Source organism: Gouania willdenowi, chromosome 17 (genome assembly GCF_900634775.1).
Source record: "Gouania willdenowi chromosome 17, fGouWil2.1, whole genome shotgun sequence".
In the NCBI taxonomy this organism is placed as follows: Eukaryota; Metazoa; Chordata; class Actinopteri; order Blenniiformes; family Gobiesocidae; genus Gouania; species Gouania willdenowi.
This window is the reverse complement of record NC_041060.1, coordinates 25,075,931-25,094,278: the sequence shown is the minus strand read 5'-3', so window position 1 is coordinate 25,094,278 and position 18,348 is coordinate 25,075,931. Positions and strand designations below refer to the sequence as shown.

The following is an 18,348-nucleotide window of genomic DNA, read 5'->3' as shown; positions in this document are numbered from 1 at the left end:
TATGTAGCTGAAAGTTAGGCTTGTGTGCTGTTTGCTGCTCTATGAGAAAAAAACACTTGAGCAGCTTTACTGTAGGTTTTTTTTTGTATTTTTTGCAAAGCATTGTAAGTTAATATAACGCTAGATGATTTTGTAAATACATTTATTTCATCCACTTTAGTGCTATTTGTTACGTCATTAGAGAGGCTGAACGCTACTGACCAACGTTTAAATGCATCTTTGCAGCTTTTCCCCTCCACCTCTGGAAGCAGGATTTAGATTACATGGATGAGTGTTGGCTTTCTATTCCAACAAAAGGTGGATCCGGCTGGTTGGGATGGGAACGGAGAAGGGGCTGAGACAAGGGGATGGGAGAGAGAGATGTTTAGAACATACACACACTCACACACACTCATGCACACACTTACTCACAAAGCCAAAAGCAGTTGGTTGATGACCAACCTTAGACTGAGCTCTGTCTGCTAGACATTAAAGGTAAGTAGAAGACTTTTAATGTTCAATTTTTTCCTCTTTGTAATTTATTACGTTAGCAGCTCGACTGCGAGACCCAACTTTGAGCATTTATGTTCAGTTATAGTCCATAATAATTGAGTAAGTAAAAAGTCGAAGTAAACTTTGGAAAATTTCATACTCAAATTTTCAGATTATATATTGTTGCATGCAGTTGAAAACTAAGTGTTAAGTATGATAAATGGCTTTTGTGGTGTGATTATAGTATTAATAGGATGTGAGTTAATTGCGGCTGTAAAGGTTTTTTGTTTTGTTTTATGCAGTTACATATTTGATTGTACAGGTGAGACGATATATTGTGCAACAAGACATTGCGATATTAAAATGTCACAAGATGTATTGTTGAGGATACAAGAGATATTGCGAGGGTGTGTTCAGAAAAAAAAGATCCACATGATCTACACACCAGATTGTTATGATTATAAGAAGAAAAAAAAAACTCTGCCTCACCCACCGCGGGTGGTCTCTTTTTCCTTCAAGTCCTCTACCAGAGGCCTGGGAGCTTGAGGGTTCTGCGCAGTATCTTTGCTGTTCCTAGCACTGCACTTTTCTGGACAGAGATGTCTGATGCTATGTCAACCACAATGGCTTTTCTCTGCTCTTTGTCCACCACCACAATGTCTGGTTGGTTCGCCATTACCATTCTGTCCATCTGTATCTGGAAGTCCCACAGGATCTTAGCTCAGTCATTTTCTACCACCTTTGGAGGTGTTTCCCACTGTGACCTTGGGGTTTCCAGCCCATACTTTGCACAGATGTTTCTGTACACTATACCAGCCACTTGGTTATGGCGCTCCATGTAAGCTTTCCCTGCCAGCATCTTACACCCTGCAGTTATGTGCTGGATTGTCTCATTGGCCTCTTTGCACAGTCTACACCTGGGGTCTTGTCTGGTGTGATAGATCTGGGCCTCTATTGCTCTGGTGCTCAAGGCCTGCTCCTGTGCAGCCATGATGAGTGCCTCTGTGCTGTCCTTCAGTCCAGCTCTGTCTAGCCATTGGTACGATTTCCTGATATTCGCCACTTCAGTTATGTTTTGGTGGTACATCCTATGTAGGGGCTTGACCTCTCATGATGGAACCTCCGGCACGTCATCTTGTGTTCCCCATTGTCTGAGACATTCACTGAGCACTGAGCACGTCATCTGTTGGAGCCTTGTCCTTGATGTACTTATGGATCCTCAATGTTTCATCCTGGATAATGGTTCTCACGCTCACTAGTCCTCAGCCTCCTTCCTTACGGCTAGCATACAGTCTCAGGGTGCTGGATTTGGGGTGGAACCCTCCGTGCATGGTTAGGAGCTTTCGTGTCTTAGCATCTGTGGTCTGTATCTCATCCTTTGGCCAACTTATTATTCCTGCAGTGTATCTCATTACTGGCAGGGTGTAGCTGTTTATTGCCCGGGACTTGTTCTTGCCATTGAGCTGACTTCTTAGGACATGCCTTACTCCTTGGAGGTATTTGGCCGTAGCCGCTTTCCTTGTCACCTCTTCGAGGTTGCCATTTCCTTGTGGGATTCCAAGGTACTTGTAACTGTCCTCAATGTTTACTATTGTTCCTTCTGGGATTGAGACCCCTTCTGTGTGGACTACCTTCCCTCTCTTATGTCAAATAATTCACATTTTTTTAGATGCGTGTGTCGTGAGGTGCTTCATTAAATTTGAGTTGCTTACAACGGATGTCGACAAAGTCTTCTCTCCTGGATATAATTAACACTCCACATGTACGTTCTTGCCTTTGACCACAATTAATTTAAAGTAGTGTTTGTATCGTCACCTTAAAAATGCCAACTTTTCATCAGACTGCTCCACGCTCACCATCTCTGCTGCTTCATCCCAATCTGCTGTGTGTGTGTGTGTGTGTGTGTGTGTGTGTGCGTGTGCGTGTGCGTGTGCGTGTGTGTGTGTGCTGACACGTTGCCTTAGCCAATCATAATCTCTCACCTTGTTTTTAACCCGCCTCCTCTTGCTGGCACGTGTAAAAACACTGGCTCTGATTGGCTACCATGAAACATGATGCCACCTAAGCCAATCATAATCGCTCACCTTGTTTTTAACCCACCTCCTCACAACAGCTGAGTAAGAAGCCAGGGTTGCTTTCGGATAACTGTTTATTCAATCAGTGCATGTAACACACCGCATTTAACGTTCAGTAACGATAACAGCGTTGTAACGACGTAAAAAGTAATTAGTTAGATTACCCCGTTACTGAAAAACAAACGCCATTACATAACGCCGTTATTTTAAACGCCGTTATTCCAAACACTGCTCCTTAATAGATATTAAATGGGAATGATTATAATGTGTTTTTTTTCTTTTCTTTTTTTTAGACCAAATTTTCTTAATGTCTTCTGTGACTTTACACTTGTTTGTTTGAGGCAGAGTTTATTTATATTGTTCTCAATTATCCTCTGTCCCTCTTACTCGTACCCACTTTATAACCATGGGGAGCAGAGTATTCGGCCAATCTACTCTCCACCTCTGGAACTTGCTCCCCTCACACAGATTCTCTGGCAGAAGCAATCGTAAAAGTATTACGACAAAGCTAGAGCCTGATGGCTTGTATAAACAGACCAGTCTTACTTTCCGCAGTTTGACACAATTTTCTATTCAATGAGATTAGAAAAACTCTAAAAAGAAAAAGGAAAATAACTCAAATCCAACAGTATAACCCAAGGGAACAGCTGCTATAGCTGTCATATTTAGTCAGGGTTGAGGAAGATGCACTGTGGACAGATAGACAGGGTGTAAAAAGGATGGGATCTAAGGCCTTGTAGCCCTCATTTTGACTTATTGCAAACCATTACCTCTTCGCATTCAGACAACAATCTTTCTGACAAATATCATCTGGTTTTTCCCAGTAATCATCATGTCAGCTGTGACCAACCAGCCTCTTCCCATTGGGCAACTCGAGCGAGAAAAGCACATTGAGATGATTTTCAGAACTTTCCAGAGCAGCTGTGGGCCATCCTGTATAAGCCGGGCTCACCTCCCCAAACCCGGAGTCAGCCTAGAACCTCATGAATATAGACCCAACGTGGAGCTGCCAGGTCTGAATGCAGGGAACAAAAGAAAGGAATACTTGCAGCAGAAAGCTCATGAGATGATGAGTAGAGCTCAGAGAGAAGAGCAGGATTTCAGAGATGCAGATTTTTTATCTGAGCTTGAAATGGTCAGTCAGGTTCATATTACTGCCAGGCCACAGCTGCAAGGTGGGTGGAAGACATCAACTTTGTATACTATATAAGAAAATTTAAAAACATATCCTTGCCCTATACATCTCTCCTCACTGCAGGTCCACAATGTGTTTCCCAAAAGATCTACAGCATCGCTGCAGAAGACAGAAGGAAACAGATGTGTGCAGCGGTGGAAGGTAGTTGTACATCCCAACAGGAGAAGCTTCAACATTTCTTCTCAGTGTAAATAAACTTCTCACTCTTGTGTCAGAGAGTTCATGTGTGTGCCTCCAGTGTTGCGGTCCGGCTCGAGCCTGTTTCATACGAGGCTATGACTGCCAGGGGCGTCAGGTCTTTTATTTTGAAAGGCCTCTCAGGGTTGATGCCTGTTGCCTTGGCTGCTGTCTGATGGAGATGAGGGTCTACGCACCTCAGAAACATCTCATTGGAAAAGTCTGTCAGAGGTAAGCTTTTCATGTCACAGATTAATGAGTTCAAGCTGAAATTGTTTAAACAGCATATTTTTAGCATATCACATCTGAATCTAATGATGGTGTCAATATGCAGCCCTACATAAACTTTGATAATGAGTTACCCTTTACTATCAGGTGTGGTAGATCAGAGTAATAAAAACATGCTGGATAGAATCGGAACAACTAAACCCAAATGCATAGAAGTAATTTAAGAAAAAAAATTTCAGGTAAGTGTATGTGTTGCAAGAGGGTCCTGGGTTAAAGCCCTGGGGTGGACACTTGGGTCCTTTCTATGTGGAGTGTGCATGTGCTCCCCATGCTTGATCGGGTTTTCGCTGGGTACTCCAGCTTCCTCCCACAATAAATAAAAAAACATGACTGTTAGGTTTATTGGAGTTTTTAGATTGCCGTAGGAGTGAATGAGAGTGTGAGTGGCTGTCTGTCTGTGTGTGTTGCCCTGCGACGGACTGGCACCATGTCCAGGGTGTATCCCCCCCCTAACGACTGCTGACAGCTGAAAATAGGCACCAGAAGACCCCCGCAACCCTGAAAAGGAACAAGTGGGTGTCAAAATGTATGGATGGATGGTATATGTTGGTTTAATGGAACCTCTTCTGTCTTTAAAAACAGTATGGCATAGATCAGGTGTGGGCAAACTTTGACTTGCGGGCCACCATTGATTGTAAGTGAAGGTTACATTTATCTTTTACATACATTGTTGAATATCTGTCTTAAAAGGGAGGAAAATTAGCAAAATATTGAAAATATATCAGCTAGAAAAGTGTCACCAAATGTTTACATTTGGCAATCCCTAGCCTGAAACAGTAAACCAAAGTAATGTAACCATCAGTGTCACACATACTTGCTCTGAAAAACCAAATCACTGTAATCAAAACTCATAGGTATAAATGCAACAAAAGACAAATGCAACTAATGCAATGCTCCAAAAAAAAAAAAAAACACCAGACCAGACCTAAAAGTAACTGTCTGGACAAGCCCCCATATGTATCAAAACCACCTCCAGGACTTAACGCAAGACTTGTTGGATGAGGAAGTTACATATAAGGAACTCCAGCAAATGAGAAAATAAGTTTCAAATCAAAGAAATAAAAGGCCCTGGAATCCTGGACTGGACTAATTCATTCATGTCCTTTGTTCTATGAGAAGTTTTGCTGTTTTTCCCATAGTTTCTGAGAAACTAGGACACAGTTAAAATATAGTGGGTTTTTTTTACTTTCTAAAAGTTGAAGTTGGACTTTTCATATCTACATATCTAAGGTTAAAAAGGTATGAGGGAAAAAACAAAAGAAAATGTCTAGTGCTTAGTAAATGGGAAGGTTAACTTATTAACTTAACTTTTGGCCTGTAGTATAGCTGTAATCATAGCTACTAATGGTTAATATGGTTGGTTGTATGCTTATTGAGCCTGAGAAAAAATAGACATCAAACCATTGAATAATTCTTTTTTTAATTACCTTTTAGAATTCAAAATATGCCACCTGTTGGAGGGACTTTCTTTTTCCATCAGTCTTCTCAGATAAAACAACTTGTCATGTGAGCCTTTTTCATGTCATTCCCATTCGTTGGCCACCAAACAGATGTCTGTAAATAGCAGAGGGCTTTCACTGTTCCATGCAGCGGGCACGTCGTCTAAACCTGGAAGAGTTATTGCACAGAACAGGGGAAGGAATGTGATATCTTTATTGGGAGGACGAGCTAACAGGAGGAATGGCTGCACTGTCCCCTGCAGACAACCCAAAATACCCTCTTTTCTATCTGGACTGGATCTGCCTTTGTGTGTCAAATATAGAGTTTTCCAGAGGCCACACTCGATCAAGTTGTGTCCAATTAGGAAAGACCTGGCAGAGGTTTCAGCAACCAGAAATGTTATAAATATTCTCTGGGTTGTTTGCTGGAATAAAGCGTGGCCCAATCTGAACTCTGCTGACACTGAGCAATGTCATGACCGCTGCCGTGTGAAGTACAGGCTAGTTTTTCTGAGAGTTCGTGCTTCTTCTGCAGCTATGTAAAGTCAAAGGTCCAGTATTATGCTATTTTTCACACATCTCCGGTTGTTCGAAAAACCCCAACAACATAGTATTTGAGGTTTATTTTCCCAAACTCACCTGTTTTCCAGAGTTTAACCCCTCTGAAAAGTCACCTTCATGACGCTTCTGAAAAAACTTGTTTTGGGGCCTTCATGCATATGCATGACTAGGCGTGTCTGTAGACGCTGACTCCACACCACAGCTGATTATCCACATGCTTTCTTGTCCTCCTCACCTCTTCTATTCCATTAAAGGTGATAGTCCACTGTTTTGTCCTATCGCTGCGTCGATATGAGGCGATGTAACTACTAATAAAAGTGAAACTTATTATGAGCTCTTGTTTATCTCTATACTGTGTTACGGCAGAATTTACGGTTGACCTCATTTGAAGACATGATTCATTGCTCTGGTTGAATGATGGAATCCAGGAGAAGCATTGATGATTTTATATAAAAAATGTTTATTCTAAACTAAGAAAAAAGGTACAAAATGGAACAAAGTGAAACAAAATTAGCGTCCGTCCAGGCGGACGTCCGAAGGAAGTGCCGCGCCCCGCCCCAACAGTTTCAAAGCTTAAGCTTTTTATACAGATAAGAAAGGGTCCCAACAGTGAGAGACAAAAGGGAGGGAGTCAGATGCCCATAGTGGCAATGTTGGAGGATGATGAAGATGTTATGAGAAGGTTTGGCTCCAGTCTTTATCTGTCTTGATAAGTGTGTACGTCAGTGTATGTCTGCATGTGAGCAGAGATTCTGGCCTTGGCAGAGACTGTGCTGCACTGAGAATAATACGATCTGTACTGTTTAATCATGATTCAGCTGTTCAAAAGTGTAAAGATTAATGGAGTCGTCATGTATTAAAACATGACAAATTGTACACATGAACATACATTTGAGGATATGATGATGAATATAAAATTTGCCATAACATTCCCCACTTTTGGTCGCCTCAACGACCAAATCAAGAAACAAAATTATTATATTCCACCTTTGCTGTCTGTCAGGGTTAACCATTAGCATCGTTATTGTCATACATTGGATATATTCTTCTTTTGTGAGGCACAGATATATCAAGAAAAATGTGGAAATAAACTTCTTCATCATTATTATTAATGGCATGAATCATCAAAAATCATCCTTTATTGCATCTAGATAAGCAAAAATCATCATTTGCATCAAGGACATCACTCGTCTTCATCGGCTGAGTTCAGTGGTAACTGGGGTAACCAATAGCATCATGAGTGAAGAACCTTGAGTATTTTCCTCAATCGTAGCAGAAGGGTTTATGACTGTATTCCTGCAGCTAGGTGTGAGGTTGTCCTCCCTCAACCTAGCTATGAGCATTTGGTGTGGCTTATAAACAAAGCTAGGCCCTTGTTTTAGAGCGTTTTCTTGTGTGTGTGTCAGTGGCCTTGTCGGTTCCCCCTTCATTGTTCGGTCAGCCTCCGTCTCAGCATCAGCTGGTGTCGGCAATCATCTTGGATCCATGTTGCCTGCTCCGCGACCTTCACTGCCGTGTGGGTCGTTCGTTTCCGGTCGGCGTTGTAGATGATTGGTTGTTGTCTGAGGAAGGGTAGTCTCCACACACCTGGCAACCTCTCTTGGGATCGGAAGGTACCTGAACAGAAGAGGGGGAAAAACACCGAAACAGAACTCTTGGGATTGGCTGGTACCTGAACACAGGCGCGATCCCACTACTGAGGCTTTAGCTGGTACCTGGTACCTGGTAGGCTTTAGCTGGTACCTGGACAGAAAAAAAGGGGGGGGGAAAAAAACAAAACAGAACAAAACAAAACAAAATAAAATAAAACGAAATGAAATAAAATAAAATAAAATAAAATAAAATAAAATAAAATAGAATAGAATAGAATAGAAGTTTAGGGGTGTTAGGTTTAGTTAACTAACTAAATGAATAGTTAGTATGGCCAGGAAGGCAGAGACAGGTCAGAGGTCAGGATCTGAGAGCACAATCACACAATGGTTAGGTGTGGGTTAGTGAGCTTTTAGCCATGCTAGCTCAATGTTATCTGTAGCATTCGCACGCGAGTGGGAAAATATGAGGCTGAAAGAAAAGCAGGAAGTATTAATTCGATTTTCTTTTCCTGGAGTAAGGAGAAGCATAGCTGGAGTTGCAGTGATTATCTGTGGTACGTCTACTTACCTGGTGAGAAGCAACAATTTGAGAACCACTGTTTACAAGGACATGCAAGTCGGACGGAGAAGGACATGCAAGTCAGACGGAGAAGTGTGGAGTGTGATTACATGTCTTCTCAAGATGAATACATACAATTGGGAGACATGGAGATGTGAGAAAGCTAAATGAGTTTAACCAAATAAATAAATAATGTTATTTATTTATTTAAATTGTTTGTTTCATTTTTCGTTGCTATCTCTTATTTGTGAAGGAGAAATCTTATTCTATCCTTTATTTATTCTGAATAATGTTAACACTCCACACCTATTCACATAGCCTAATTCTTTTATAGAGCTGAATTTGTCAGTTCATTTATTTCATTCATTTCCCTCATAATTATTATTTGAGATGTAATTTACTTAATTTTGAAGGTCAATTGGTGGCAAAAGTGTCTCCTATTCTGTGTCTGAACCAGAGTTCAGCGAGATTATTGGCCCTTTAAGGTTAGACAGAATTAAAGTTAAGTTGAGTCGAACAATCATATTGTCTTTTGCTCTCTGTATTTATCCCATTCGTAGGGGTGACGAGCCCCAGCACGGTTTGGAGAGCTTCCTTAAATGCTTGGAAGTTACTTAACTTTAAACTATCTCTTATTTCAATCAATTATCAAGAATTTCAGGAGGACCCTTTTTAAATCTCAGGCGACCCAGATTGGGCCACCAACCCAATGTTGAGAACACTTAATTTTTCCCTTAAAAGTGTCTAAACCCAGTAAAGGTGTTTTATGGTCTTGCACGCTAAGTGCTGTTGGAACAAGAAGAAAATGGTTGGAGGGTTTTGGGGTATATTATTTTCCTATGATAAAATATAAATCAAAAATCAGAGGGACGTTGGCTCCTCCCTTCCCTTTTTTACATAAGAATACATTTGAATTCTTAAAACCATATGATAAATATCATTGGAAAATCACTTATCTGATCATTTTGGATGTGTCTCCGTTTTCCTCTCTCTTGTGTCCACCTGCCTTTGTGCCCTCCAACCTCCTCGACCTCCTTCTCCTCAGCCATAAAGGTCAAAGCCAGGGTCAACTGTACGCTCCTTTTGGAAATTTGAAGATCTGTCCCCACTTTTGCAGTTGGATTGGAAGTCGCTGTAGTCTCTGGAATAGATATTATGTTAGAACATCCACAATATGTCATATTGTCACGTGTCTATTTCAATCTATTTCCCCTTTGCTTCCCAGTTACAGTTATGGACAATACTTCCCTTTAATTCTCATCCTTCATCATAAGAAGCAGTGACCAGGCATGGCGGCTGGGGGAGGCAGGATCGGAGTCGAGAAGGCGGTGGCATTTTCTGTTAGGAAACACTCAGAAACAGAAAGAGAGGAAAACATTAAGACTTAAATGAATAATTTAAAATATCTCTTTTCTTTAGTTGGATCTGATTTGTCTCCTTACAGCGACCTGTATTTTGGAAAAAGCTACATAATAACAACAACTAAGACGAAGACGTAGACAAGTGCACACCACAACGAGTATACACATATAACAACAAAAAAACATGGACACTGAACATGAACAGTAAGGTCAGTCAAGGTCAAAGCCAGTCATTCCACTGAAAGTGGTATCATATATAAAAACGTCGTTTGGTGTTTTTAAACACCCAGAAAAAACCTTTAAAACCTGGTAACTTTTTAGAAGGCCCAAGGCCTAAAACCTTAATTTTTAACAAGCAGCAGTGTTTTCTGAACACCCCACTACATAATTGGCAAAAACAGGGAGAAGATCAAGTGCATCAGAACCCAGGAGGAAAAGAAGGTGAAACAGAGGAACATGTGTAGTCAAACAGCCATTCATCGGTCAATCACTCAATGACACGTCCACGGCACATTCGCACTCACAACGCGGTTCTCTCAGGCATACGTAACGTGTCATCATTCAGTCACTCATGCACCGCACACATTCATGCCTCAATTTTCACGTCCATGCATTCACAAGGTTTTGTTGCATAGTGTCTAAGTAGAATATAGGTCTCATCTAACCCACCAGCGGCGATAGCCAGTCCACCTCGTCTCTCGGGGTCAATGAGCTCTTATTGCCCCCCCATGCTTGGCAACCTTTTAGTGTTAATTAATTGCTTTTTACTGGTATTGTCTGATTACTAAGAGGTACGCTCCTTTTTACTTCCGCCTTGGCGGAGTCTACACTTAGAGTATTGTCCCTTGCAGTACTGACAGTCTACTAGCTGCTGATCAGGCAGAAATCGCACGGCCATGCACAATAACCAAACTCAACCCCGGTCCGCGGGGGAAACTCAACCGCTGTCCATCTCCAGAAATGTAAAAAAGAATCTCTGAATCAGCAGGAAACTCAACCACCGCTCTTGAAAAATAAGAGTTTGGGAATAACTCAACCACCATAAACTCCAGAAGTCTAAGAAAAAACCTCTGAATCGGCAGGAAACTCAACCGCCACTCTTGAAGAATAAGAGTTTGGGAATAACTCAACCACCATAAACTCCAGAAGTCTAAGAAAAAAACCTCTGAATCGGCAGGAAACTCAACCTCGGTCTGCAACCTGAGGGAAACTCAACTGTCAGAACTTTCTGGGCACCTCTAATATCACTCAACATTGAACGGAGCACGCAACCTCTAATAACCCTCACTCTAAGGGAACGTAGAAATTTGTTCAGAACGGTATTCGGTTACCAAGCATGTATCAAATCAGGTGGACTGCTATCCCCCGAAGAGTGCTTTCCCTAGCAAGGTTTATCCTTTTTCTGCACATTAAACCAGGACTTCTTGTTTGAAAAGTAATTGCCTATGTACTCATAGCAACTAATGGGACATTTTTTCTCAGGAAAAATTTGGTACCCCCCCCCCATGCTGTCGAGTGGCTTTGGGCCGGCCAGACAGTCCGACGCGGTTAAGGGGGAGGCGCGCAAAATGAAAACAATGAATGTTGAACTAGGCTGTCTGTCGCAAGCAGCTTCAAAAAGGGTAAGGTACAGATTGTTTACGAGGGTATCGGTCAAAAAATGTCAAAATTTAAACTTGTTGAGGCTGCAGTCCTCAATCTCTGTCTCAATTTTCCTGAAATTGAGTAAAAACAAAAGAGAAAAAGAAGAATCGTTCAGAAATAACAAAGGAGAAAAACGTGTGAGCTCAAAAAAATCATGGCCAATAAAAATTAAAACTTCAGCTCCAAAAGCTGAGGCAACAGAGGGCTCTGTCTTCAGCGGATGTAACCATATCTTGCATTGTGGGGGCCTCCCCTCAATCAAGAAAATAAATGAAAGAAAAGCAAACAAAAACAACCTTATCAGTAACACTATTTTCTTCCCCTTTGTTTGTTGTTTTCTCATAAAGGCCAAAGCAGTGTAAATAAATGAGCAACATAATGAATAAAAGCAAAGATAAATGATGGGCACACTTGATCTCATGTGGCAAACAGAAGGGTTCTGTGTGAAGTTCTGTGTTTCTCATAGTTATGAATGTGGGTGTGTGACTGTATGTCTGGTCTGTCTGCGTGTGAGAGAATAAATGAAAACAAAATAATCTAGTGCACAGTCAGAAGATAGAGGGGTTAGTATTGTGCGAAGGAGAAGCTTGTTGGCTATTTGCTAGTTGTCCCCCTCCATGCCAAAGTTCAAGGCTAAAGTGATTTAGCTCTGTGCGTGCGCGTGCCTGTGCGTGTGCGTGCGCACTACCACCAAAGGCTGTGGTGGACTTCTTGTGGCTTGGTATCCTTGTGGCTTTTGAAACAGTGTCTTTTTGGTGAAGATTTCCAGCAGACGTGTGACCAGTCTGCAGTTGCTGCCCATCATTCAGGCAGTAGTCGTGGCGTTTAACTCGCAACTCATTGGTGGGGGGAGTGTCCACTCCGACGCCCACAGGTTCTCAGTCTTTGATGATGGGGCAGGATGTGTTAATCCAGCATTGGCATGCGGCCCATTCATAGACGATGAAGAGTTGACTTGGGACTGAGCGAGTTATTTCAGCATTGCTTTGCTGAATGGGAGTTGAGTCCTTGAGTCCTGAAAGGTCACACACCTTTGATTGTCCATTTCCTTCTGATGCTTGGTCCTTTGAATGATGTTGACATTCCATTAGCGTAAGAGTTGAAGGTGATTTCATTCTTTCATTGAAGATGTCGTTTCTTCAGGGGGCAACCACAAAGCCAACAGAAACTGACAATTAAATAATAAAAAAAAAATGATAATGATGGTAACAGTAATATTAAAATAAAATAAAATGAAATACTGTATTCATCTGTGTGTGTTTGAGTGTGTGTTTGAGTGTGTGTTGCCCATCAAACATGAAATCAAAATAAAATTTAAAATTAAAATAAAAATAGTGTCTGTGTGTAATGGCACTATTCTGTCACAAGTGTGTAGTGCACTAAACTGGCCAGTGAGGGGCGCCACCTCTCTCTCTTGGGATGGGTGTGGCTGTGCGTGTGCGTGCGCCCGTGCGCGTGCCTGTGCGTGCGCTGTTTGTGTGTGTGCTCTCTCTCTCTCCCTTTCTCTCTCTCTGTATGTGTGTGTGTGTGTGTGTGTGTGTGTGTGTGTGTGTGTGTGTGTGTGTGTGTGTGTGTGTGTGTGTGTGTGTGTGTGTGTGAGAGACTCTCTCTTCGAGAGAAAAACAAAACAAAACAAAAAAATCAAGGCGCACAGAAGCCGAAAGCTGACACTTGTCCAAATGAAAGCATTAAAGCTAAGAAAAAGGGAGAAATCTGATTCCACGTTTAAACAAAATAAAAACAAAGATAAAAAAAAAAGTAAAACTCGCCTGAAAGCATGATCTGAGTTCACATCATATCAAGATTGTATATGCGTATGCATATATTATTTGTTTATTGGGTTGTTCATCTGTTTGATTCTCAGAAACACAATTTAGGTTAGATTTGGGGTTTTAATCTATTTTGCTTTCGGTACAGAGGTGAACTCAGATCATGGCACCGCTGGGATGTTTTGGAAACTTTGGTTGCCCGTCTATCTATGGTCAGGACCTCACAGGCTGTGGGTGTCCGAACAAAACCAAAGTAAATAATGACCAGCCGTATTTTATGCCTAAACAAAATATCCGAGCCCGAAGAAAACCAGAGAGAACCTACAGCATTAAAAAGCATAGAACCTCAACCATTTGAGCCTTTCTCATGGCAGTTCACTGCGTCAAAACACAGAACAGCTGAGGATCAAAATCAAAGCTCAAAGCTGAAAATCAATACAATGCTTGACTGGTTCCAAAAAAAAAAATCAACACAGAGCGAATATATATGTAAATGAAAATTTACATATATATATATATATTTATAAAGGCAGCTTTACCTTAGTCCGAATTGGTGTTTGCGGTTCAACCGATGGTTCGTGCTCCAGTCTCTGTCCGAGGGCGGACCACCGCGGGCCAGCCCCGGGGCTTCAAATGTGTCGACCCAGTGCTGGTCCACGATCGACGCCCCACAGAGCAGAAGATGGATTCAGTTCGTCGACGCCAATTGTTACGGCAGAATTTACGGTTGACCTCATTTGAAGACATGATTCATTGCTCTGGTTGAATGATGGAATCCAGGAGAAGCATTGATGATTTTATATAAAAAATGTTTATTCTAAACTAAGAAAAAAGGTACAAAATGGAACAAAGTGAAACAAAATTAGCGTCCGTCCAGGCGGACGTCCGAAGGAAGTGCCGCGCCCCGCCCCAACAGTTTCAAAGCTTAAGCTTTTTATACAGATAAGAAAGGGTCCCAACAGTGAGAGACAAAAGGGAGGGAGTCAGATGCCCATAGTGGCAATGTTGGAGGATGATGAAGATGTTATGAGAAGGTTTGGCTCCAGTCTTTATCTGTCTTGATAAGTGTGTACGTCAGTGTATGTCTGCATGTGAGCAGAGATTCTGGCCTTGGCAGAGACTGTGCTGCACTGAGAATAATACGATCTGTACTGTTTAATCATGATTCAGCTGTTCAAAAGTGTAAAGATTAATGGAGTCGTCATGTATTAAAACATGACAAATTGTACACATGAACATACATTTGAGGATATGATGATGAATATAAAATTTGCCATAACAACTGAATGTAAAAATATTAACTGTAGATCAAGGGCAGTGGTGGTCTAGTGCTTAAGGGATCTGGCTTTTAATCGGAGCGTCACTGGTTCAAATCTCACCTAGGATGTTGACCAGTCCCTTATATTAACCCTAACTGCTCTCCAGGCTGCCCACTGCTCCTTAAGGAGGGGTCAAATGCAGAGAACATTTTTTTTTTTATGTAGCTTTACATATATGACAAAGTATAACGTATATTCTATATTAAACCGCCGTGACAATGCCCTGCCTTCACCCAGTTTGTTTTACCTGTGAGGTAGTTTGAGAGGAGCTCACACACATTCTTATAGGGTAGGAGGAGTGAGGATTGTCAGGAGGAGGAGTTTCCTCCATATTACTCATAAGGGGGAAAAATCCAACTGTTTGGAGCTGACTTTTTACAAAATGTCAGCGGTTTTGATGTCCTGATTGAAACAGTGCTTGCCCTGTGAGCTGGTGTATGCGTAATAAACTTGTCTGCAATACGGGAGCTACCACATCACATAGTGAGACATCAAAGAAAATATTATGAAAGAGAACTTTAGGTTATTCACATAACTCCAGTTCTCTGATTAATATGAGTGAGATGACTCTCCAGACAACCCTTCTTGCTTGGGTGGGTGAGAAGAGGTGCTTATTTTGAATGATGTATCATCCACCCTACTTGTGGTAGGAATAAGAAGGGAGTGAGGTAACAGAACTTTTTCAACTTTGGACCTCTAAATGGGGCTAAAGGAATATATATCACTGTAGCAAAACCAGTATAAAGTTAATTTTTCATAATACTGCCCCTTTGATGTGTGTGTGTGTGTGTGTGTTGCAGGTGGAGCATGTTCACTCCACTCCTGGAAGTGTGTGATGCAGATGGAGCATCCACAGTCAGAATCCATGGCTCCTGCTGTCCATGCCGATGTGTCTCTGACCAGCAATTCCAGGTGTTTGAATTTTAATGGTTGTTACTGTTCACATTGACTTAACATGTGTTAAACAATAAAGCTGAAGCCATGCAGCAGTGCTTTTCTGACTCTTAATCTGATTCCTGCAACAGATTGTTTCCAACATGGGGGAGAGAATCGGGACGATATGGAAGAAATGGTCAGGCTTCAATGACGAGTGTAACATGGACCATGAGTACTTTGGGCTGAAGGGTGAGCAACGCCTCAGGAACAAAGAATTTCAAGTTATTGTCTTTTTTTTTTACAAGAAAAATACAGTGCATGCGGAAATTATTCACAGCGCTTTGCTTTTCCCACATTTCATCATGTTACAGCCTTATTCCAAAAGGGATTATATTCATTTTTTCCCTCAAAATTCTACACACAATACCCCATAATGACAACATTTTTTTAGATGTTAGCAAATTTATTAGAAATAAAGAATGAAAATATAACATGTACATAAGTATTCACAGCCTTTGCTCAGTACTTTGTTGTTGCACCTTTGGCAGCAATTACGGCCACAAGTCTTTTGGAATATGAAGCCACAAGCTTGGCACATCTATCTGTGCCCACTTTGGCCCATTCCTCTTACAGAACCTCTCGAGCTCCATCAGGTTGGATGGGGAGTGTCGGTGCACAGCCATTTTCAGATCCCTCCAGAGCTGTTCAATGGGATTCAAATCTGGGCTCTGGCTGGGCCACTCTAGGACATTCACAGAGTTGTCCTGAAGCCACTCCTTCGATATCTTGGCTGTGTGCTTAGGGTCATTGTCCTGTTGAAAGATAAACTGTCACCCCAATCTGAGGTCAAGAGCGCTCTGGACCAGGTTTTCTTCCAGGATGTTTCTATACATTACTGCATTCATTTTTCCCTCAATCTTGACTAGTCTACCTGTTTCTGCTGCTGAAAAACATCGCTACAGCATGACGCTGCCACCACCATGCTTCACTGTAGGGATGGTATTGGCCAGGTGATGAGCAGTGCCTGGTGTCCTCCAAACATAACGCTTGGCATTCACGCCAAAGAGTTCAATCTTTGTCTCATCAGACCAGAGAATTTGGTTTCTCATGGTCTGAGAGTCTTTTAGGTGCCTTTTGGCAAACTCCAGGCAGGCTGCCATGTGCCTTTTACTAAGGAGTGGCTTCCGTCTGGCCACTCTACCATACAGGTCTGATTGGTGGAGTGCTGCAGCGATGCTCTCCACAGAGGAACCCTGGAGCTCTGTCAGAGTGACTATCGGGTTGTTAGTCACCTCCCTCACTAAAGCCCTTCTTCCCCGATCACTCAGTTTAGAGGGACGGCCAGCTCTAGGAAGAGTCCTGGTGGTTCCAAACTTCTTCCATTTACGGATGATGGAGGCCACTGTGCTCATTGGGACCTTTTAAGCAGCAGAAATGTTTTCTGTACCCTTCCCCAGACCTGTGCCTTGAAACAATCCTGTCTTGGAGGTCTACAGACAATTCCTTCGACTTCATGCTTGTTTTGTAGTCTGACATACACGGTTAACTGTGGGACCTTATATAGCCTGGTGTGTGCCTTTCCAAATCATGTCCAATCAACTGAATTTACCACAGGTGGACTCCAATTAGGCTGTAGAAACATCTCAAGGATGATCAGTGGAAACAGAATGCACCTCAGCTCAATTTTGAGCTTGATCTCAAAGGCTGTGAATACATATGTACAAGTGATTTTTTTTGTTTTTTATTTTTAATAAATTTGCCAAAAATCTCAAATAAACGTTTTTAAGTTGTCATTATGGGGTAATATGTGTGGAATTTTGAGGAAAAAAACAAATGTATTCCCTTTTGAAATAAGGCTGTAACATGATTCCGTATGCACTGTACTTAACATATGGAAAATAACCAAGAAATTAGGAATGAACGCATCACTCATCCCTTGTTGGTTGCAAACAATGTGGCAGCAGTTGATGTGGGATTCAAAACCTTCTGCTCCCAAAGAGACTCATTCATTCATCGTGTGTGTGTTTTCTAGTGCCACCATGTGTGCATCCACACACCAAGCTCCTGCTCCTGGCAGCCACTTTCCTGTTGGTGAGTGAGTAATGCATGTATAACATGAGGAGCTAAGGGGTACTTGCAATAAGAAAGGGGTACATGGGCCAAAAAAGAGAGAACCACTGCTTTAGAGCATCTAATGCAGCCTGCGGGAGAAAGTAAAAATGACAGAAAAAACATGTATCATTGTGTAAATTACAAAAATAATTCAGTTGTAGTTATCTCAGCCCCCAAATACACGTGGATACAAATTTCCCACGCTTATATATCGCGTGATGGCAGTCATCAAATTGATGAAAAAAATTTTCAAAACCCTGCAAATATCCTAAAATTATTCAACTAAATTAAATAATTGTTCATAATGTCAAGGAAATTAACTATATTTATGTTTAAGGTCACTTAATGCTTGGATTATGGACATATACTTTATATGTAATTTATACCTGGAAGTGCAAACTAGGGCACAATAATGTCCAAATTGCTCTTTTTTCAGCTTAAAATCTGTGGCCCATTAGAGATGGTCTGTATTTGGCCCACAAATTAAAATGAGTTTGACACCCCTGATGTAGGTGAAGGTTTGTGCCACCTTGTAAAATGGTTCCCGTTATTGGGAAGTAATGCAGCAACGCACGTCATCAAAGTTGACGTCATACACAATTAAACAGCAAGTTAAAATCTTGTGCGACTTATTTTTAGACACTAAATGAAGCTAATTGTTAATGTGGAAAGTGGAATATTGGGATTATAGTTTGAGCCACAGTCCTCAGCACAGGACTAAACCTTTTAAAAGTAAAATTCTGTGTAACCTTTGAATGTTTTATTCTAACAATTTAAAATCCATTACCTCTGCAGAACCACATGTACTTTGAGATGAGCTGATGGAACAAAGTCTGGCTGAACACTGGACTCTCACTGAAGATCTCCCCTTAGAAACATCAGCCTGTGTCCATTTCTATCTAAGACATTC

General features: G+C 41.5%; 1 protein-coding gene across 1 annotated transcript; it reads left to right on the top strand.

Moving 5' to 3' along the window:
* The first annotated feature begins 454 nt into the window (after positions 1–454).
* On the top strand, positions 455–18,260 carry LOC114479029 (phospholipid scramblase family member 5). Its single transcript, XM_028472444.1, has 8 exons — positions 455–474; positions 3,371–3,721; positions 3,805–3,882; positions 3,957–4,149; positions 15,251–15,362; positions 15,476–15,575; positions 17,359–17,417; positions 18,234–18,260. Exons 2-8 carry the CDS (start codon positions 3,379–3,381, stop codon positions 18,258–18,260), a joined length of 912 nt encoding a protein of 303 aa, XP_028328245.1. The 5' UTR covers positions 455–474; positions 3,371–3,378.
* The last annotated feature ends 88 nt before the right edge of the window (positions 18,261–18,348 follow it).